This window comes from Heterocephalus glaber, unplaced genomic scaffold, assembly GCF_053883595.1.
Source record: "Heterocephalus glaber isolate CG9 unplaced genomic scaffold, H.glaber_assembly_v1.0 deba00001531, whole genome shotgun sequence".
Lineage (NCBI taxonomy): Eukaryota > Metazoa > Chordata > Mammalia > Rodentia > Bathyergidae > Heterocephalus > Heterocephalus glaber.
Window position 1 is genome coordinate 19117446 of NW_028258329.1, and position 23256 is coordinate 19140701.

Below are 23256 nucleotides of genomic sequence, written 5' to 3' on the forward strand. Positions count from 1 at the left end.
CCCAGCTAAATTTCCTTTATTCCAAAGTATTTTTTCCTCCTCCCATTTACTTTAGAGTCAGATCACTTGTCCTATATAATTTCCTGCATTTTGGATATGTTAGTTTTATCTTTATGACATCTTAACACTTTCTTACTCATTTATATATTCTCTAAACTGGTAGTTAGATCTTGAAGCTTCATCAGGTTCAATTTTTTGGCAACGGGTGATGCTCTGTACTTCCTGTATCCACCAGGAAATATGATGGTATTCTTGATCAGAATATTGAGTGCTGTCAGTCTGATCCATCCTTTATGTCCCTCTTCAAGTTGTTGTTGGTTTCTTTGGTACCAGGGATCGAAATCTGGTCCTTGCGCTTGCAGGGCAGGCGGCAGAACCACCGAGCTAAATCCCTGGCCCTTAAGTTTTTTTTTTAAAAGCAAGGTACAGATTATTACCATCACCTTTCATAGTTCCCTTATAAACCCAGTCAATTCCCATCCCCAAGGCAATCACTTTTCTGCAATTTTGTTTGTTTTGTTTTGTGACAGGGTCTCGCTATGTAGTTCAGGCTGGCCTTGAACTTACGGAAATTAAGCCTGTCACCAACCCTTACTTGAGTGATCGATAATTGGCTGTATCGTTAAAAATTAGTTTATATATAACTACTTGGGAAAGCATTCGGTTGGGAAATCAGACTAGAAAGTTAATTCGTAAAAAGAAAAAAAAAAGTTGATTCGTCCCCTCTGGTTTTCAAATGTCCCTTTCCGGATGCCGTCCCGTTCCCAGTGTGCTAAGCGCGAGGGAGAGCCCTGCACTTCCGGGAGGTCTAGGAAGTGGTTTTTGTGGCCGGAGGCTGGGTTCTCAGGGCGCTCCTGGAGTCTGCGGATGTAAACTGGAATCCTACTGACTGGCAGAGTGGATCAGGGAGGGACGGGTGTCCGCCCAAACGGTGGCTGCAGCTCTGAGATGAGTATCCCCGGAGGCTGATGCTGTCTGGCTGGAAGGTGGCCATTCATTCCTCGATTGCGCCTAAGGGGCGAGAGTCTCTCCGGGGCTCTGGGCCTCCGTGGTCAGGCGTGCGGTACAGATAGCCACACTGGGCTCATCCTGGGCTGCCGCCCGCCTTCTTAGAGCGAAAGACTTCCCCCTCCTTCCACACCGGGGCCCAGGTGACCGCGGCCATGGCTTTTCCCCATCGGCCGGACGCCCCTGAGCTGCCTGACTTCTCCATGCTCAAGAGGCTGGCTCGAGACCAGCTCATCTATCTGCTGGAGCAGGTCAGTGCCCACCAGCCTGGTACCTTTGCAGCAGTTTAGCATTCCCTGGATGTGAACATCCTTTCCGAGTCCTTGTGATCTTGTTCTTGGCCCTTGGTATCCTTGAAGCTTCCGCAGCAGGTCAAAAACACAGCACTCAGCAAGAAAAATAAGAGGGTAGTAAGAACTTATTGGGACCTGGCCAGAGGATGAATGGAAATGAATTTTTCGTACCAACAAGAGAGATCTCACTTGTGCCAGGCATCACTGGGAAGGGAAGGACGGTTAAGACAAACTTTGTTGTCATTAGGGATCTTACACTCCAGTAGGAGCCCTACGAAACACCAGTCACCCCACAAGCAGTGTCTGGTGATAAATGAGAGCTAGGCTGCCTGAAGAGGTCAGGATAAGCAGTCATATCCGACTGGGGAGATCTAGTTATTTTCGGGAGCTGGAGGGTGGACAATAAGCAGATTTTCTTTGGAGACTGGAGAGCATGCTGCAGGCAGATGGACCGGTGGGAGCAAAGTTGAGGTACTAGGAAAGCTTGAGGCTTGAAGAGAGACTAGAGCTATCAGCAGTTATGTGGCAGGCATTAGGCAGTCACTGAAGGTTGTTTTTTATTATCTTTATTTGTGGCATGAAGCAGTTTGATGATGATTCTAATAGCGGTGTGTGGGATGGGGTAACTGCCAGTTAGGAGAGTGAAGTATTAAAAGCTCATGCAAAATTGGTAGCAGTGGGAATGAGGAAGTGATGAATTTTTAAGTCATAGTGAAAGAATACTCAAAAAAATATTTTTGTGTGTATGGCTTTTTTTTTCTTTTTTGACACTGTCTTGCTATATTATTCACGTTGGCCTTGAACTCAGTAGGTAGCTCAGGCAGGCCTCAAACTCAGAGCAATCCTCCTGCCTCAGCCTCCAAGTGCTAGAATTACAGTCATATGGCACAACCCTGGATCAAAGATTTATTGATTCATTGTAAATGATGAGGAAGAAGCAAAATTGACCCTTGAGATTTTTAACCTGGGTTGCTATTATAATTGTAATGGGTTACTTGCTTAATTGTTTAGTTATAGTGATACCTCGGTTGTCAAACTCAATTTGGTCCAGATTTGCATTCGAACACCAAAAAGTTTGAGAACTGAACGTATTTTTCCCCGTAAATAATGGAAGGCCCAGGGATTTAGCTCAGTGGTGCCGCCGCCTGCCTCTCAAGTGCAAGGTCCTGAGTTCGATCCCCGGTAGTACAAAAAAAAATAATAATGGAAAACCAAATAATTGGTTCTGAGACCCAAAAATTACACTTACAATCATTTTTCAGGGACTTTAGCAAATTTCACAATGATTTCTTTTTTTTTTTTTTTGGTACCGGGGATCGAACTCAGGTCCTTGCGCTTGTGAGGCAGGCATCGAAACCACTGAGCTAAATCCCCGGCCCCACAATGATTTCTTTAACTCTATCATGGTTCTCACAGTTTTCCTCTTACCTTTACTGTTGAAATCACTAACTTTCTTTGGAGCCATGGTTATAGTATTTTATGCAAATAAAGCACACACACACACACACACACACACACACACACACACAGCACAATGACGAATATTTTAACACACTAAGGGCTGGGGATTTAGCTCAGTGGTTTCGCCGCCTGCTGTACAAGCACAAGGACCCGAGTTCATTCCCCGGTACCAAAAAACAACAACAACAACAACAGAAACCCACACTAACACAAGCACTACATGACTGTGATATGAACCTTTTAGAGCTTTCAATGGTTACAGCCAGCTGTGACAGGCTCGCCACCACTGCTGTATGTTGTGTGGGTAAGAGCAGTACTTAGACTGAAGCGTCACCCCTTTGTGTCTGTGGTGAGTTGTGATGCATGACTCACTCTGGGCTGTACAGGTTTTTTCAAGTCAGATTTTCTGTTCGATTATGGAGCAAAGTTATAAACATTGAGCAGATTTTTTTAAAATTTGCTGTTTGAGTAGTGGGAAGTTCAAGCTTGGAGCCATTTGACAACCAAGGTATCACTGTATTTCTTTTTTTTTTGGTACTGGGGATCGAACTCGGGACCTTGCGCTTGCGAGGCAGGCACTGGAACCATCACTGTATTTCTTTAATATCCATGCTCCATATAAGATTGGGAGGTCTTCAGGGTCAAGGATCATGTCTGGGTTTTTTGTTTGTTTGTTTATTTTGGTTTGGTTTGGGGTTTTTTTTTTTTTGGTACCAGGGATGGAACTTGGGTCCTTGTGCTTGGGGGCCAGGCTGCGGAACCACTGAGCTAAATCTCCAGGCCTGGTTTGATTTTTTGAGAGAGGGTCTCATTATGAAATTCAGGCTGGCCTTGAAGTCACTATGTAGCACAGGCTGGGCTTAAGCTTGCAATGATCCTCTTGCCTCAGCCTCCCTAGTGCTGGGATTGCAGGCATGTGCCACCATGCCCAGCTTGTTTTGTTTTTTGAGGCAGGATATGTAGCCCAGATTGGACTCTGGTGATCCTCCTGCTGAAGCCTTCTGAGTACTGAGATTACAGGTGTGTGCCACCATTCCCACACACTGTAAATGTAAACCCAATGATTCCCTAGCTTATAGTCAAGCACATAATGTGTGCTTAATGAATATTGGTTGTTTGCACATCGAATGGAAATGAAGAAAAGAAAGTGGAACAGGTTTGGTGTGGAAGTTGATTCATTTAGGTTTAAATATGAAGTGCAAAAGTGCAGCTCATAACATCCAGCAGATGGAAATGTGGAGCTGCAGCTCCATCTTGTGGGCTGGGATGAAGATGGAGACAAAGGAGAAGCTCAGGGCATCTGGAACCAATTTTATTTGGCTTTTAATGCTCCATAGTGCCAGCACAGTGATCTGCACATAAGACTCAACAAATGTCTGAGGAATTGAAAAGTAGTGCTAAAGCCATTAGTTCAGGTGAGATTAACATGAGAGGAAATGAGACCGAGGATAGAAACTTGGAAGTGGAGAGTGAGGAGGAAGCCATAGGATTACTCACTGTGGCCAGAGTGGACCTGTGGGACAGTACCCTCCCCAAACTAACTTCTGAATTAATGAGCACTTTTGTTCAGGCCGGACTTATCATCATCTTTGACTGGCCTTTCCCTCCCCTTAAGAGAACTGGCTGCTGAGTCCTGTGGCTGCTTCCTTATACATGACTTTAAAAATGATTACAAGCGGGGGTGGTGGTGGTATACGCCTGTGATCCCAATACTTAGGAGGCTGAGGCGGAGGATCACTGTGAGTTCAAGGCCAACCTGGGCTACATAGTGAGACCCTGTCTCAAAAAACCAAAATAAGGGCCAGGGATTTAGCTCAGTGGTTTCGCTGCCTGCTGCGGAAGTGCAAGGACCTGAGTTCGATCCCCGGTACCCCCCCCCAAAAATAGTAATGATTATAAAATAATACTTGCACATTATAGAAAATATAGAAGATAAAAGAAAATTTTTTTTTGGTACTGGGGATCGAACCCCCGGGTCCTTGCGCTTGTGGGGCAGGTGGTGGAACCACTGAGCTAAATCCCCGGCCCCTGAAGATAAAAGAATATAAAACATTTAAATCCTGCTGTCAGCTGTTAGCAATGTTAATTCTGTTAATGTCTTCCAGTTTTTTTTTTTTGGTACCAAGGATTGAACTCGGGACTTTGTGCTTGCCAGGCAGACGGTGGCACCATTGAGCTAAAATCCTGGCCCAAATATTTAAAGACATTATATTACACATTCCAGGTATCTCTTAACCTATTTTCATACCACCACTGGTTAAAACTGGTCCTCATTCATTGCCACATGTTGGGCTCGTGGTCTGTTGCATTAACTTCCTCAGTGGACTCCCTGTTTTATTATTTCTCATATTTTCAGTCCAGTTTCTCTGTAGGTGCGAGATTCATATAAGTAAAATTTCTAGTGGATATGGATGTTTCAGAACACAGAAGCTTTCTGTTTTTCCTGTTCTGCAAGGGATCAAGTCCAAGCCCCCTAGCTTGGCATCTGGAGCCCTTCATGTTCAATTCTAATCAATTATTACAGTTTTCTTTCCCTCCATTCTCTCAAGTCAGTATTCCTCCTCAAACTTGGTTCTTTAGACATTTTGGGCTGGATTATTCTGTGTTTAGAAGCCTGTCTTGTGCATTGTAGGATCCTGAACAGCAACCCAGGAACATACACACTTGGAGTCAGACTTCCAAAATTGTGTCTGGACCTTGTCAAATGTCTGTTGGGGGCAGAACTGTCCCCAAGTTAGAACTACTGCCCTCCACGTACCTTATGCATCAGTGCATCTGAACGGCTTGTTCTGCACTCACTACTCAGCCTGTGCCCTTCTCCAGCCCCAGTGTGATTGTCTTCTGAAGACATCGCTGGCAACTGCCTAATCACTTGTCCAGTGATTCTTGGTGGAGAAGAACCCTTTGTGACTCACTGTCAGTGACCCCTGTCACTCACTGTGACTTCTGCCTCTGAAGAGATGAGAGCGCAGCATCAAGTTACGGTGCAGGAATCAGAAGATGGGATGGTAGGGTGGGTGAGCGATGGGATGATTGGGCGAGCACTGTCCTGGGCTAAGGTCTGCATTGAACTGTGTTATTTTTCTAATTAGGAGAGAAATGCTACTTCAGAAGATGTTTCACAATTGTGGGGGCGTGGTTTGGGATGCAAGGTGGGGTTTTGTTGCATTTGACTGTGTTCAGCAGGAGACCAAGGGTTGGTGGGAGACAGTGGAGGAGGCTGAGGGAAAGAGGACCAGCCGTGCAAACTGAGGTCACAGGTGGGCAGGAGGGCTGAGTGGCAAGGAATTAACCTGAGGAAGAAGGTGGAATATCTTTCCAAAATAGGTGACTGTGCAGAGAAACATCACTGTGGGCACAAAAAAAGATGCTGGGTTAGATGACGTCTAGCTTGCTTCCAGCTCAGTGGCCCTGTTTCTGTCAGATGTGAGGCTGGATGAATTGTCAAGTGGGGGAGCTTGGGGGACCCATGAGTGACCCAACATACTGTGTCTCCTTCAGCTTCCTGGAAAAAAGGATTTGTTCATTGAGCCAGATCTCATGAGCCCTTTGGATCGGATTGCCAATGTCTCCATCCTGAAGGTACTGGCCCTGTTTCCTCTTTGAGCAGTTTTTCTTTTAATGACCAATACAAATTACTAAAAAGTGACCACCCTTACACGGGAAGATAGGGTAGCTGAATTGGGCAAAGGGGATTGATGATTTTACTTGTGTTGTTTGTGTATTGTTTTCGATTTGGTTTCCCTGTTGACAGTCTGAGGAAGGCTTAGTGGGCTAGTTAGCAAGGGAGCAGTTTGAGTCCAGAATTAGCATAAATAGGTGGCCCTTAAGAAGTCCTTTGTCTTTGTATGATGCTTTGTGCTTTTCCAGTGAGCACTCTTACGTCCTTTGTCTTGCATTCTCCCTGCAGCAACATGAAGTGGACAAGCTGTACAAGGTGGAGAACAAGCTAGTGCTCAGCTCCAATGAACAGTGAGTGTCTGGGAGCCTGCCTGACCGCCAAGCTGGAGGAGGTCCCTGGGGACACCAGCCCTTGACCTCTGCTCACTCCTTGGCCAGCATCCGACCCTGTGACGTCTGTGATGTGGTTCACCTCCTTGAACTCATACAGTTTCAGATTTCTCCCTCCCTTGTCCTTTTCCTTGTCTAATCCTTTGCCATTTATGGTCACTGGGGATTGAACCAGGGCTTCACACTGAGCTACACTGCCCACACTTTTTTGTATTTTTTATTTTGAGACAGAGTCTCACTAAGTTGCCTGGACTAGGCTGGATTTCAATCTTCCTGCCTCAGCTTCCCAGAGTGCTAGGATGACAGGCATGTACCATCATGCCCAGCTGTCCAAAAATTATTTTCATCATGCTCTTATCAAGAACCTATAAGGGGCCTGGGGATTTAGCTCAGTGGTGCCGCTGCCTGCCTCGCAAGCGCAAGGTCCTGAGTTCGATCACCAGTACCAAAAAAAACCAAGAACCTACAAGGCTTTCCATTATTGACTGTATAGAGTTCAGTTTGTGAATCATAGAGACCAAGGCTGTCACCAGTGTGGCCTCACATAGTACTGTTCAGTTTGTTCCTCGTGTGTCCCCTTCAAGCCTCTGTTGGCCGTGCTTCTGAGCACTTCCCTGGCCTTGGCCTGTCCCTTCACCCTGTCCACCACTCCGTCTGCTCTATCTGCATCTCCTGTCCTTACTGCTCCTGCAGAGAATGCTAGACCTTCAGGGCCCAGCCCCTCCTCCATGAAGCATTCTGGTTTCCTCCAGTGCAGGGTGATTCTCTTCTCCTCTGGATCCTGTGACCTTTGTACTTGTTCTCTTCACTGGACTACCTGTTGTCAGGAACTACCTGTTGTTTTTCTGTAATATTTCTTCAGACTTAGTAATGTATACCTTAGAAGAAAAAATTCTCCAGATCATGGAGAATGCATCTGTCAACCTCAGTTTAAAAAACATCATTTCCTATACTTCCTTATTTTATTTTATTTATTTATTTATTTATTTATTTATTTATTTATTTATTTATTTGGTACCAGGGATCAAACTCAGAACCTTGCACTTTTGAGGCAGGCAGCGGTACCACTGAGCTAAATCCCCAGCCCCTTCCTTATTTTTTAGCACTTGATTTTTTTTAACTATTTTTATTTTGTTTTGTTTTTGGGTACCAGGGATTGTGAACTCAGCCCCTTGCACTTTTTTTTTTGTTTTTTGAGGCAAGGTCTGACTATGCAGTTCAGGCTGGCCTTGAACTCACTGTGTAGCCAAGGCTGGCCTTGAACTCGCAGTGATACTCCTGACTCAACCTCCCAAGTGTGCCACTATGCCTGGCCACTTGATTATTAATATACTCCATATATATGTCTTTTTTACCCACCGGACTGTAAAGTGTTTTAGAACAAGAGCTCTGCACCCATCACAGGGCAAAAAAGGCACTGTGGTGCTCGCTTTGGCAGCACATATGCAAAAAAGGCACTGTGCTCCTCATAGTGCACCTGTGGTGTGAAGAGGTGTTTTCTGGGGCTGGGATGTGGGAAGCCAAGGGAACTGGCATGGCTTCGGCTAGGATGAGCCATAACCAGAGGGGCGTCTTTGTCAAGAAGGGCAAATGGTTAAAGAGCTAGTATTGCTTCAGTTTCTTCAAAGCTGCTGTTGCCAACTTCATGACTTTTCTTCATTATTTTATTTTTCCTTTCTCTCCCATAGGTTGTGCTTCCTGGTCAGACCCCGCATCAAGAATATGTACTACATTGCCAGTGAGTGGGCTGTGGTACTTATGTAATTAAGACCTGGGAAGGGGTGGGCGAGATCACAGTTTTTTGGCCATGGGACAACTGTGGCTGAGGGTGTAGCTTAGTGGTGGAATGTTTGATTAGCATACACAAGGACCTGGGTTCCATTTCCCAGAATCCCCCTAAAAAATAAAAATAAAAGGGAAAGAATCATGTGAATTGGCCACAGCCCTTGCAGAAGATAGCTGTTCTTGTTTTCTAGTCTCTGGCTTTCCAGACTTCATTCCTTCTCTCTGTAGATCTCGTCAAAGCTGACAAATTGGCTGGCCGAACTCGAAAATACAAAGTGATCTTCAGCCCTCAGAAGGTGAGTCAGTCCTGGCAGAGTAGGAAATGAGGCTGGACAAGGTGAGGGGCTGGGCAGGGGTGAGGGCGCGACAGCAGTGTCTTCTTCAGAGTAAATCTGAGTGACTGAACCTAAGATCTGTCACTGTGTCTTGCTTAACGTGTCCCTGACTGGTAAGTAGAGGGTTTGTTACCAGTCTGCCCCAAAGCCCCAAATAAAGTACTGTGGAACTGTCAGAGGGAGCCTTTGCATTGAGTGAATGAACTTGCTCTTCTCTCTCTCTAGCACTGATCCATATCCCCAACCCTTTTTATTTTGAACAAGGTCTCTCACTGAATTCCCTAGTTTGGGCTCCAATTTGCCATCTTCCTTCCTTGCCCTCCCAGGTAGCTGAGGTCAGAGGAATGTGCCACTGTGCCTGGCTGTATCACTGATATTTTTTGTTGCTGGAGGTGGGGAGTTTGAGCCAGGGTCTCACTTTATACCCCAGACTGGCCTTGAACTCATGGTGCTCCTGGGTAAGCCACCTGAGTGCTGGGATTACAGATGTGTGCTACTATGCCTGGATTGTATCACTGTTTCTTAATTCTGTGGAGTTCCCCTCTTCCCCCTACATCAGCAAGGTATGTGGCAGGCACCTCCTCAGCCTCAGTTCTTGGCAGGAATGATGTTCCAGTAACTGTAAGTAGGATGAGACATCTCTGTGTTTCTGAGACTTTGTTGATTACGAGGACTGGCAGTTTTCAGATTGACTTTAGAGTTTCATTAGTTAGCACTCAAAGTTATACGTGCAATTCCCACCATCACCACCAAAAAACACACAGATAACAACAACAAAGCAAAATCTAAAGCAAAAAAACCCCAAAAGTTTAAGTCAGGCCTTTCAATTTCAGCTTTCTCCTTTCCTGGCAGAAATCTGTGAGAGATGAGTAGGATTCTTCTGGGTAGCGTAAAATATGGAGCCCTGGGACTGAGTCTCACCTCACAGAGTGACGTGGGTAGAGATGGGGGTCCCTGTAAAACCTGAACAACCTGAGTCCATGTTAAGCACATCATTCACGTTAGCCATTATTAATGTCATTGTCACGGTCCCATGAGCCCCTCAGTATTCTTCATTTTCTTTAAACTTTTAGCCTTTATCCACTTAGTGCAGAGAAGAAGGAGACCCTGGCTACTTCCTTTTCAGCCAAGTGTTGGCCTGGGCCCTGCCTGCCTTCTTTCCCATGCATCTAGCAAGCCCCCCCATCTCCTGGCCTCACCCCCCTCAGCCCCTCTGAACAGTCTGCCCATCTTCTCCCCAGGCCCCCTGGTACTGCTAGACTCTTGGCACCCTTGCCCTTTCATCTTGTCCCCTGGCGTTTGCCCCTCCCATGTACCTTCTCTGGTGTCAGGCACTGTCTCATGTTCTTCCTTGAACTGCTGGCCTTCCTGGTGCCCTGGTGCTATTATTCCTGCTCCTTCTTTTTGGCTTTCCCTGGGGTTCTGTTTTTAGTACTCTTTTTTCCTCTGCTCTGTCTTGAACAAAATATCCTCTCTTAATTCAGCATATATGCCACTGACTCGCAGGGCTGTGTCTCCACCACCCATTGTGTCCAGGGTCTCGTGGGAACGTCCTCACTAGACTCTCTGTTCTTTACCACCCCCTGTACCTCTGCCATTTCGGCAGCTTTTTATACCATTCTTCCACCTCTGCCTGTACAACTCTTCTTCCTCCTTCCCTCCCTCCTTCCCTTCCTTCTTCCCAACAGAATCTTGCTGTACAGGCCAGACAGACCTCCAACTCATAATCCTCCTGTCTCAGACTCCCAAATGCTGAAATTACAGACATGCACCGCCATACCAGGTTTCAACTCACCCTGCAAAGACAGCCTTCCTTTGTAAAAGCTTTTCCCATCTCTAAGAGAGATTAAAAAAAAATTGGATTAATAAGCAAATAAAATGGATGAAAAAGCTGGGTGTGGTGCATACCTTTAAGCAGGAGGATACCATGAGTTCAAGGCCAGCCTAGATTATATAGGGAGACCCTGTCTCAAAAAACTAAAGAGGGGAAAAAAGGAAGAAAAAGGAATGAAGTATTGGGTTAGATGATTCCATCCATTCTAGATCTAAGAGTTTTGAGTTCTCTTGGCTTTTTTCACAATTCAGGAATTGTCCTCATGAGTGACTGTCTTAGTCTGTTTTCTGTTATTGTAATGAAATACCCAAGGCTGGGTAACTTACAGAGAAAAGAGGTTTATTTTGGCTTATGGTTCTGGAGGTCCAAGACTGTGGGGCTATGTGTGGTGATGGCTACCTTTCTAGCAGATTTCTGAGGCAGTGTAGGGCAGCACCTGGCAGGAGAGAAGGAGCACTCATGTGTGTTCTGGTCTCTTGTCTCTTCTTTTTTTTTTGGTACCGGGGATCAAACTCGGGACCTTACGCTTGCAAGACAGGCGCCAGAAACACTGAGCTAAATCCCCGGCCCTCTCTCTTCTTGAGTTTTATTTAACTTATGTATTTGTTTATTTTTGGTGATGAGGATTGAACCCAGGGCTCGCTCATACTAGGCAAGTGCTCTGTCACTGGGCCATACCCCCAGCCCTCTGGTTCTTCTTATAAAGCCACCAGGATTTGATTTGGGGGCTCCCCACTGAGGACCTTACTGGAGAAATGGAAGGGCGGAAAGGAGCCAGGTCACTAACCAACTTGCTCTTGTGTTTCAGTTTTATGCATGTGAGATGGTGCTTGAGGAAGAGGGGATCTATGGAGGTGAGAGGAGATGAATGTGAGTGGAAAGGGAGAGAGCCAGTGGGAGAAAGGACAGTCGCTGTGTCCCCCGCCAGCTCCTCCTCCTGGTTCCTGTGGGAGGGAATGAGCAGAGGCCCACTGAGGACATTGGAGGTACTCCTGGGCTTGGAGCTGGGGACCATTAACTGCTCCATTCTCATTCCTGCTCCAACCAAGAGAAGTCGGGGCCCCTCGCCCTGTGCATTCCTCATTCCATTCTCCATGCAGCTTCTCCCTGCTGAAAATCCTGTAGTGGCTCAGTAGAAAGTATACACTCCTCAGTCCTGTCCCTTCAACTGCATCCCGTGATGCTCCTTTTTCCTGACTGCCTCCACCCCTGGGACTTTGCATATGCAGTGCCTACCGCTTAGAATGTTTTCCACCCAGCCAATTTTGTCTGCTCACATTTTACTCAGGTTCTAAGCTTAATTGTCACTTTTTTTTTAAAGTACTGGGAATCAAGCCCAGAGGTGTTTTAGCAGTGACCCCCCTCCCCAGCCCTTTTAATATATATATATTTATTTATTTATTTATTTTGAGACAGTGTCTTGCTAGGGTGCCTAGGTGAGATTTGAACTTTAGATCCTCATGCCTCAGCCTCCCTCAGTGCTGGGGATTATAGGTGTGTAACACTGCACCCAGCTATTTATGCTCAGGAGTTGCTGTTTTATTTGTTCTAGGGCTGGAACCCAGGGCATCATGCAGAGACTGTTTCTTAGTCTTCTTTGAGTCTCTGGCACTAAACACAGTACCTGGTGTGTGACAGGTGCTCCAGTGTTTGTTTCATGACTGGCAGACCTTCTGCAGAAAGCCTGATGTGCTGTGTCCCCACAGACGTGAGCTGTGATGAATGGGCCTTCTCTCTGCTGCCTCTTGATGTGGATCTGCTGAGCATGGAGCTGCCAGAATTTTTCAGGGACTATTTCCTGGTAAATACAGAGCCCCTGGTGTTGGCATCAAGGAACGGAGACAAACCTGAGGTCTAATGGGCTAGAAATACTGATTTAACTTTTGTCAGACACATACAATTTATTGCAAATGAGTTATTGGCGACTGAAGGCCACAGGTTGACCTGGATGAGTCTTCCTTGGGGCCAGTACAAACTCTTCCAATCATTCCCCAGACTGGGCCATCCTGCTCCAGGGCTCCTAGGGCTGGCCACTCTCCAGGGGACCTGGATGATTGATCCATGTCTTTGTGGCCCATGTGGCCCTGCAGGAAGGAGATCAGCGTTGGATCAACACTGTGACTCAGGCCTTGCACCTTCTCAGCACTCTCTATGGACCCTTTCCAAACAGCTATGGGATTGGCAGGTGTGCCAAGGTAAGAGCACTTGAAGGATTTCATCCTTGTACCCCTGGTTTTTCCTGTTGTGTATCCAACAAGGATTATTCACCAGCATCTGTGGCACGTATGAGGTGTATTCTTCACCTTGCTTTTATGTTCTGGTATAGTCTGGAGGGAATTTGTGTGGTTGACAGAGAAGCAAGAGCCAGGGCTGCTGGGTGGCATCCCTACATCTTTTTATCTTTGGGGCGGGGTGCCACTCATCGGCACAGTAAGTGGCAGAGAGAGATAGGAGCAGATGGGAGGAGAATGGGTTTATCTTGGTCATGGTTCACCCACTTCTTGGGGGAAAGATGAAGTGTCACATGGGAAGGGTTGGCTTGTGTAAGGATGGGGCTGCAATAGGGACCTGGACATAAAATTGAGAGTGCTTTGGGCCTTGACAGATGTCATATGAATTGTGGCGGAAACTGGAGGAGGAGGAGGAGAGTGAAACCAAAAGCCGAAGGCCAGAGATCGGACATATCTTTCTCCTCGATAGAGGTAAATTATACCCAGCGTTCCTCTGTCTTTGGGCCCTGCAAGACATGGAAGCATGGAAAATGTGGTGGCAAAGTCTGGATCTGCAAGTTAGGGCTATAAATCCCCACAGTGGTTCAGAATATGGGCACTTGGCTCTGTGGAAAGGACTTGAGCTGGTATCTAACAAAATGGGTAGTAGGGCTGGGGATTTAGCTCAGTGGTTCTGCCACCTGTCTCGCAAGCCCAAGGCCCCACGTTCGATCCCCAGTACCAAAAAAAAAAATGGGTAGGAGCTGGGTCGGGGAACCTTTATGGTTGGAATCTTGGTTTCAGACATGGACTTCGTGACAGCACTTTGCTCCCAAGTGGTTTACGAGGGCCTGGTAGACGATACCTTCCGCATCAAGTGTGGTAAGTGGTCTCATCATCCACGTCTTGGCAAAGCAGAAGTGACCATCAGTCTCTGGTGCCTCCCGTAGCAAGGCTGGGCTTGTGGGAGAGACCCTGATTCTGAGTGCACTGCTGGCACTGGGGTTCTTTCTTGGCAAGAGGAGGCCTCCGTGGACTTCCTGATAGTCCTCCCCTCTACCCTCAAAGGGAGTGTTGACTTTGGCCCGGAAGTCACATCTTCTGAGAAGAGCCTGAAGGTGCTGCTTAATGCTGATGACAAGGTAAAAGTGTGGGTACTAGCAGTGACTTACCCAGGGATGGGCCCTGCTCCAGGAGGAAGGCCCAGTGCTTGGGAGCCAGGGTTTCCTTCCTGCCATTCTGCTGGTGAGGTGGGAAGGGGCAAGTTATGGTTCTGACACAATGAGCGATGCCTGTCTCTCCCTTCACAGGTGTTCAGTGAGATTCGCAACGAGCACTTCTCCAATGTCTTTGGCTTCTTGAGCCAGAAGGCACGGAACCTGCAGTCCCAGTATGATGTGAGGCCGCACACCCTGCTCTTCTCTTTGGTTTCCTCAGTGGCTCCCCAGGCTACTGCCCCTGGGCTCCCCTCCTAATATGATGACAGGCCCCCTCTCTCCTCTCATGGGTGGGTAGCAACAGAGGAAGTGTGGTGGCTTCTTGTGTGAAGTCAGGGGTGTTAACCTTATGGGGACCTCCCCCACAGCGCCGGAGAGGCATGGACATCAAGCAGATGAAGAACTTTGTGTCTCAGGAGCTCAAGGGACTGAAACAGGAGCACCGCCTGCTGAGTCTCCGTAGGTGCCAGCTGGGGATGCGAGGGGAGGTGACTGTACCCCCGGCAGATGCTGCCAAGGGTCTTTACTTCCCAAGAAGAGATCCCTGGTTGTTGGTGGGTGGTGGTCTCCTTTGGTCCCAAATGGGAAAAAGTACTTCTACATTTTGCCTTAAAATATTCTTCTTGTGGACAATAAAGAGACATCCTTCTAGAACCAGCAATGTCAGCTCCCTTTTTGTCATATTGGCAGATATTGGGGCCTGTGAATCAATCATGAAGAAGAAAACGAAGCAGGACTTCCAGGAGCTGATCAAGACCGAGCATGGTACCTGCAGCAGCCTCCCCAAATTCTTCCTCTGTTCCCTCCCAGCTCACACTGGCTGTTTCCTCCCAGAAGTCCTGGGGTCCATCAGTCTACCCTAAGCATGGAGAAAGAGATGGGGAGAGAGCCACTGGTTAGCATAGAAGGCAGCAGCTGAGCTGACCCTAGTAACAGGCACTCCTCTGTTCCCACAGCACTGCTGGAAGGTTTCAACATCCGGGAGAGTACCAGCTACATAGAAGAGCACATAGACCGGCAGGTGGGCAGGCAGAGGCCTGGGAGGTGGGGAACGGTGCTTGAGGGGGGGGGTCACATAACTGTAAGGAAGAGAAGACCTCTCCTTGACTCTGTCTTCCTGCACAGGTGTCACCCATAGAAAGCCTTCGCCTCATGTGCCTCCTGTCCATCACTGAGAATGGTGAGCCCAAAAGATGGGAGATCAGGATGACAGGTCGAGAGCTGTGCCTCAGGGTCAGAAAATGGGATTTCAAAAGACAAGGCTTTTTTTTTTTTTTGGTACCAGGGATCGAACTCAGGACCTTGGGCTTTCAAGGCAGGCAGCAGCACCACTGAGCTAAATCCCCGGCCCCAACAAGCCGTGTGTGTGTGTGTGTGTGTGCGTGCGTGCGTGCGTGCGTGCGTGTGTGTGTGTGTGTGTTAGGGTGTTGCTGTGTAGCCCAGGCCAGCCTTGAACTTGAGGCAGTCTTCCTGCCCCAGTCTTCTGAGTGCTGGGATTACAGGCATACCCCACCATGGCTGACCTTAAAGACAAGTCTTGAGGCAAACAGAATGTTTCCCTGTAATTTCATGGTTTCTCCTAGAAAATAAAGCAGTGTTTAGCATGGTGGAGCATACTTGTAATTCCAGCATTCTTGGAGGCTAAGGCAGCAAGATCACAAGTTTGAGCCCAGCCTGGGCAATTTAGGTACTTAGGAAGATCCTGTCTTAAAATAAAAAATAAAAAAAGGACAGGGGATGTAGCTGGTTCAATCCTCAGTACTGGGGTGGGGGGGATGCAGTTTGTGCTTTGGGTGACTTCCCACGAGGTCATAGGGTAAATAATTAACTGGCCCATCCCTAAGCATCTGGGCAGGATCGCCTGCAGCCCCCAGCTCCCAGTGCCCATCATGGCTCAGAGCAGCAAAGGTGTGCCGCTGCATGGCATTTCTCTGTAGCTTCAGCTGCCTCCTGTCTATTAATAAAGTTTTATGGTAAAGATACATCATTCTAGGAGAAAGGGGGAGCCAACTAAATTTCATAAACATTTCCCAAAGCGCAAATTCTGCTGCCTTCCCCAGCAACTTGTTTATAGTGTTGAAATCTTCCAGTTTGGTCAATATTCTTTAAGGTTGCTTCCTACCTAAAGAAGTCCTTTAGGGGCCAGGGATGTAGCTCAGTGGTGCTGCGCCTGCCTGGCAAGCACAAGGTCCTGAGTTTGATCCCTGGTACTGAGAGAAAAAAAAAAAATCCTTTGCCTATTCTAAATTCCCTTTATTGTACTGTAGTTGGAGGTCCATTTCTTACTACCTCTCTGGAGAAAAACATCTGAGACTATACTTTGGAACCCACTTTACACTTCCTGTTTCTCAGGAGCTGTAAAGCAGTTCCCAGGAGAACTTCCTCTTAGCTGGAAAGAAAAACAGGAGAAACCCCATTTTGTTCCCCCACCTCCCCAGCCACAGCTTGATCAGCATCAGCCCAGTGTCCTTTCCTTGCCACCCCGTGGCTCAGAATGCTTCCTTGGAACTGCAGCTGGCCTTTATCTTTAATAAGCATGCTTAAATTCAGCACTCAGTTCAGAATCAACTGTACCCTATGCAAGGCTAACATTTATGGAACCCTTCCTCCTGATTAAAGTGGGTTGGTGCTTCGGCTGTGTTTTAGGATACCTCAGCAGGTCTCTTTCTCACACACCCGTCTTAATTTCCTCACCTTCAGGTTTGATCCCCAAGGATTACCGATCTCTGAAAACACAGTATCTGCAGGTGAGGCCTGGAGAAGTTGTTCTAAGGGAACTTGGTGGAGGGGGAGTTAAGGGAAGTTTTGAAAAAGGCACAAGAAGAAATGGCCCCTTTTCCCCCACCCCATCCTGTTTCCATCCTAGCCCCCTTCTAGCAGTGTTAGCAAGCGTCTCCTCTCAGCACACCCTGCCTCTCATGGTGGGTGGCCTGGGCAGAGAGAATTTAAACAGTTCAGCCATTGATCCCAGTGAGTTCTTTCTCCTAGGAATCCCCTCACTGTAGCACCCTGTGAGGCCCTGATTTAACTCGCTCTCCTCGTCTTCCTCATGTCTTACTTCATCTGTGAACCCTTCCTTACCATCCTTAAATTCACAGGCTGCTCTGTCCTGTAAGAGTTTCAAGCTGCATTTTATTGCTCTTTTTTGGGGGGGGAGGCTTAACAAAATGTATTTAATGAAGGGAAGTTTATTTTTTTTGGTATGGGGGATTGAACTCAGGACCTTGAGCTTGCGAGGCAGGTGAGGCACCACTGAGCTAAATCCCTCGCCCAATGAAAGGAAGTTAGTAAAGAGGCACAAGGCCAAAATAGTCATGAGTCATACAGAAAATATATTTGTCTTTCTTTGGTGTTGAGTTATTCCTTTTCTTTTTTTTTTTTAGTACCGGGGATCAAACTCAGGTCCTTTTGCTTGTGCAGCAGGTGGCAAAACCACTGAGCTAAATCCCCGGCCCTAGTTATTCCTTTTCTATTCTTTCTTTTTTTAGACAGGGTCTCCTATGTAGTTCAGTCTGAATTACAATTGTAGTTCAATTGAACACTAATATGTAGCCCAGGCTGGCCTCAAACTCGGGGCATTCCTGCTTCAGCCTCCTTGTGCTGGAACTATTGGTGTGGGCCACCATGCCCAGCCTCTTTTTCTATTCTTTTTGGGTGTTTGTTTTTGAAGACAAAGTCTCATTATGTAGTTCAGGTTGGCCTTGAATTCACTGTGTGATCCAGGGTAGCCTTAAACTTGTGATCCTCCTGCCTCAGCCTTCCATGTGCTTGTGCCACCATACCTGGCTTGGTGTTGGATTATCTCTGATGTGAAAATCTGGCATATAACAAAGTGCAAGCCCCTACAGGGCAGAGGCTGCAGAGTAGGGTGTGAAGTCCTTCTCCCCCTCACCTCTGCATCGACTAACAGGGCCAGACTCTCCGCAGACACTCAGTAAATAGCCGATTGCATTTCCTTCAGAGCTATGGCCCTGAGCACCTGCTGACCTTCTCCAATCTGCGGCGAGCAGGGCTCCTAACAGAGCAGGCTCCGGGGGACACACTCACAGCGATGGAGAGTAAAGTGAGCAAGCTGGTGACTGACAAGGCTGCAGGTGAGCAGGGAGCTCACGGGTGACCTCATCCCTGTCCCCACCCCGGAAATTGTTCCCTCTCCTCTGGGTACACAGAACCCTGGGAGGAAGATGGCAGGGGAGGGAGGATGTGATCCCTTCCTGTTATGTCATCTTTACTGCTACTTCTGCCGGGAAGAGCAGTTTCTATGTACTGAGCATTTAGCATGTGCTACACTGTTTCGTGTAATTTCTTATTTAATCCTCAAAAAGACACTTTGGGGCCGGGGATTTAGCTCAGTGGTTCTGCCACCTGCCTTGCAAGCAGAAGGACCCAAGTTCGATCCCCGGTACCAAGGACCCAAGTTCGATCCCCGGTACCAAAAAAAAAAAAAAAAAAAAGAAGACTCTCTGAGCTAAGTTTTCTTTCCCCCATTTTATGGATGAGGAAACAGAGGTTTAGAGAAATTAAATGGCTTCTCCAAGGTCCTGTGGTTAGTTGGTCAGGTCAGTAGCTCTAAAGCCCAGACACTTAACCCATAGACTGGGGTCACCTTGTGGACTGCACTTAATAGGCAGGGCACACCCTGCAGGGGGAGGAAGAGAGTGGGTGGGAATCGGTGTGCTCAGACTGTTTTGGTTTCAGGGAAGTGTAGGTGAGCCGTTTCAAGGGGGTCTCTGGACATGTTGGTCCTGTCATGTCTTAAATGGTGACCCTTGTGCAGTGGGCAGTGTCACAGACCTATGGATCTAACACAGTTTTCCTCCCCAGGGAAGATTACCGATGCCTTCAGTTCTCTGGCCAAGAGGAGCAATTTTCGTGCCATTAGCAAAAAGCTGAATTTGGTATGTGAAACAGGGCTGGTTGGGGAGGCTGCAGGTTATTCCTCTGTGGAGTACTTTGAATCCATAAAAACCGTTTTGCTCTTTCATTTTTAGGAAGATCCTTTGGCAGCCCTGTAGGCATCAGCTTAATTTGAGACAAAACACAAAGATTGGCTCATTTAATTAACAAATACATGCCAATGAATAATGGGAAGAGGGGGATCTTCTTCCAGCCCCTTCACAGGGAGCGTCTCATAGAGAATCAGGAGGTGCTAAAGAGAAGTGGTTATCTTGGTTATAGATCCCTTGTTTTCAGGACTATTGCTGTTTCTCCCTTATGTGAAATGGGAACTGTTGTCTGGAATATGCTGCTCTTTGAAGGATTACCGCTGAGTTGTTGTTTGCCGGGTGTGGCACCTCTGTCCTAGATCCCCCGTGTGGATGGCGAGTATGACCTGAAAGTGCCCCGCGACATGGCATATGTCTTCAGTGGTGCTTACGTGCCCCTGAGCTGCCGAATCATCGAGCAGGTGGGAACAGCCATTCTTGCTTCTCTTCTCATTTTGCTCTCTGCTTTCCTATGGTTCCAGCTCTGTAATGCTGCTTACTAGCAGGAAACGTGACAGTCTGGCTGTTGTGCCCTCCTTTCATATGCCCGGTGCCCCCTGCAGACTTGAAAACAGTGCTTCCATCTCCCCAGGTGCTGGAGCGGCGGAGTTGGCAGGGCCTTGAGGAGGTGGTGCGGCTGCTCAACTGCAGCGAGTACTCATTTGCAGGTATGTGGTGTGGCGGGTGCGGCTGGGGGTGTCACCTGGTGCTCGTGTGCCAGTGCGGAGCTGAGGCGACTGATCCCACAGACATGACCAAGGAAGACAGGGCTTCCAGCGAGTCCCTGCGCCTCATCTTGGTGGTGTTCTTGGGTGGGTGCACATTCTCAGAGATCTCAGCCCTGCGCTTCCTAGGCAGAGAGAAAGGTAAGAGAACAGAAAGGTGAAAAGAGGCCTACATGGGTTCTGGGGCCCCACATGGGAAGGCTTTTCTCTTGGCCCTGGTACCACCTGCCACAGCCCTGCTGCTGCCAGTCCGCCTGGCTTGGCAAGTGTGTTCCCCAGGAGCCTGGTATCTCTGTGTTTACACTGGTGCTTTCATCAGTCGGGGACTTGGGGGACTCTGGGGCTCAGTGTGATCCCTGTGGAGCACCTGAGGTCCGCTCTTAGTCACTTCTGTTGCTGCTCTTGGCTCTTTAGGGTACAGGTTCATTTTTCTGACAACAGCTGTCACAAACAGTGCTCGCCTAATGGAGGCCATGAGTGAAGTGAAAACCTGAATGTTCCCTGCCAGCAGGAAGCCTTCTCCAGACTATTCCCAGGGGGGTGGGTGTTTGGCACCCAGCTGGGAACACAGGGTCCCCAACTACCCTGCTCAGAGCTGGGGAGCGTGGAACTTACATAGGACTTTGAGAACATATCTGAGGAGAGAGTTCATGTCCTGCTCCCAAGATAGTCTTTGTTTTTGTTTACAAAGTACTGTATGGTCCATGCTGCTCAGATATGTGGGGGAAGAAGTATTCTTTACTAAATCCCATCTGAATATCACTGTAAATAAAGCCTCTGTAAATAAAGCCTCTGTAAATAAAGCCTTGTAGTTCTGGACCTGCGCCACCGACTCTATTAATGACAGCACAGGGGGGCTGGCCTCGAGGCCTCAAATGCTTCATGGCCTAGACTCTCAAGAGAGCTCTGGGCCTACTCCATTCTCCCTTGTAAAAGTCACTCACAGCTCTGTCCCAAAGTTTCCTCAACCTTAAAATAAGAAGGATGGATTTGATGATCAGCAATAGCTTTTTTGTTTTTTGTTTTCCCAGTACTAGGGATTAAACCCAGGGCCTTTACACTGAGCTACATCCCCAGGCCCTGTTAATTTTTAGCAAGACAGGGTCTTGTTAAATTGGCCAAGCTGGGCTTGAACTTTCAATCCTTCTGTCTCAGCTTCCCAGATGCTGGGATTACAGGCATGCAGCACTATTCCTGGCTTTTTTTGGCTTTAATCTTTCAAAAATGGCATACATTAGGGCTGGGGGATTTAGCTCAGTGGTTCTGCCACCTGCCTCACAAGTGGAAGGTCCTGAGTTCAATTCCTGGTACAAAAAATTACATACATTAGTGGTCTCTTCAGGCCTCTTCTAACCCCACAGTGCTGCCACTTAGCAGGAGAAAGAGAAAATGAAAACCTAAGTAACTATGTTCTTTCCATAGACAAATGATAATGCTGTATCAGAATATATTCCAAGGGAAAGGCAAGCCTCCAGTGTTCTGTCAGGCTAGTGGGCTACTGACAGGTCTTTTAGTCCACAGAAGGCACATATGGCATCAGAAAGACCCTACTTCAAGTAAATGGTCACCGAACACTGTGTTCATGCTCAGGTAGACACACAGTACGACCCTCTAATAGGTTCACGTGCGCACAGTATATGGTGTTTTTACCTGCTGAGCATGTGCTGTAAATGGCTATCTTTGCAACAGGCAAAGATGTGAGCTTTGGATCCACAGGATTAAAGACATGAGAGCAAATTTGCCTTAGCCATGGGTACTTTACAATAGGTCCTGGGAACACATCTGAACACACACATTTCTGAAGCTTTCTAAAAAACTTTCAAGTTAGTCATGCCACCTTGAAAACACCTAATCTCATATGAAAACTCAAGTTAATCAAGAATGCAAACAGCCAGGCATGGTGGCATATACCTGTAATCTCAGCACTCAGGAGGATGAGGCAAGAGGATCACAAATTTGAGGCCAGCCTGGACTACATAGCAACCCCGTCTTAACCCCACCTCCCCAGAAAAACCAAGTAAGTTTCAGAAGTGATTCCTGTATTGGTGTGAATATTTGGCACATTTGCTGAGGAGACACTGAAAGCACTGATGAAGTTTTTCTGAAAGTAAGAAAGTCATGTCTCTGAAGGTAAGGCCAAAAACATCTATTCCCTTTAGGGGAAAGGCAAGTAATAGGAATTTACAAAAAAAAATTTACAGAAGTCATAGTTGGCTTATAGTGAAAATGTGCAATTGCAGGTTATAATCAGACAAGGGTGAACCAAACAAAGAGGTGCCTTTTTCCTCTCAATGAAGAGGTTTAAAAGTACAGTATAGTAGGATTCAGCACTGATGAAAGTAACAGGAGGGCCTGGGGAGGCTTGGTGGCAGGCAAACTAATAAATAGTGTTCAACCTCGTTTAAAAGGAAGCATCACAGGCCAGGGATTTAGCTCAGCACAAGCCAAGGTCCTGAGTTCGATCCCTGGTACCAAAAAAAAAAAAAAAAAATGGAGCATCACACTTCTAGGAATCAGTCACAAAAATAATGCAAGATGCAAAGATTTATGTATGAAAACATCCCAGCGTTATCTTAAAAGTTATGATCTAAATATCAGCAATATAGTTGAGTTATGAGATAGCTATATGCCAGGAATTATGCAATTGTGAATCATTAGGAAAAAATGTGATGTATGTGTGCACTTAGGGATATTACTGTTTTAGCTTGAATATTCTCTAATACACTTTATAGAGTATCACATACTAAATCACTATAAAATTTGTTCTAAGAAGGGTGTAAACATTTTAATAAAATACTATGATTATAAATATATAAAAAAAGAAAGGGATACGAAAGTACTTTGATGTCCATTTCAAATTTTAAAGTTTTCATGTAACAAATTCATGTAATTTGGAAAAACATGCCCAGGTGATCTCAATTTATTCACCAATCGTCCACTCAAGTCTGAGAATTTTCTCCTCTGTGTAATGACGGTAATAAGTAGCAGGTTTGTCGTGATGATTAATGGCTAATTTATCTAGAGCGGTACCGTGCCCCGAGGGTCCCTCCTTTCCCCTTTAGTGTGTAGTTTCCTACATTTGGGAAATATTCGCACCGAAAGTCATCTCCCAGCTTCTCTGGCTGGAAGATTGAGGAAACCAGTTACAATGCTAATAATCTCTGAGCATCTCAGCACTATTCGAATCAAAACAGCGCGAGCCGGGCGGGGCTCGAGTGACGTCATCGTCGGGCGGGCCTTCTTTCCACCAGCGGCGCAGCAAGCGGAGCGTGCCACTTCCGGGGGTGGTCACGCGCACGCGCCGGCGGGATACATGCTTCTCACGCCCGACTCCTAGTCCTGCCTCAGAACCGCAGTGGGAAGTCGCGCCGTATGGGGCGGGGCTTCGCAAC

At 47.1% G+C, this 23256-nt stretch overlaps 1 protein-coding gene across 3 annotated transcripts; it reads left to right on the forward strand.

The window, feature by feature from the left end:
• Positions 1-707: 707 nt before the first annotated feature.
• Positions 708-20683, forward strand: Vps33b (VPS33B late endosome and lysosome associated). 3 transcript variants are annotated; one of them, XM_087188405.1, is made up of 23 exons: positions 729-1259; positions 6264-6344; positions 6673-6734; positions 8462-8511; positions 8787-8854; positions 11536-11597; positions 12434-12528; positions 12818-12922; positions 13333-13429; positions 13742-13819; positions 14006-14079; positions 14248-14334; positions 14523-14613; positions 14845-14919; positions 15111-15175; positions 15280-15334; positions 16855-16901; positions 18116-18248; positions 18979-19052; positions 19460-19561; positions 19732-19807; positions 19889-20005; positions 20279-20683. In XM_087188405.1, exons 6-23 carry the CDS (start codon positions 11540-11542, stop codon positions 20356-20358), a joined length of 1509 nt encoding a protein of 502 aa, XP_087044531.1. In that variant the 5' UTR covers positions 729-1259; positions 6264-6344; positions 6673-6734; positions 8462-8511; positions 8787-8854; positions 11536-11539; the 3' UTR covers positions 20359-20683. The 3 variants fall into 3 exon arrangements, with proteins under 3 accessions (XP_087044532.1, XP_087044531.1, XP_087044530.1); XM_087188404.1 differs by having other exon boundaries at positions 745-1259; positions 11536-11581; XM_087188406.1 differs by lacking the exons at positions 8462-8511; positions 8787-8854 and having other exon boundaries at positions 708-1259.
• The last annotated feature ends 2573 nt before the right edge of the window (positions 20684-23256 follow it).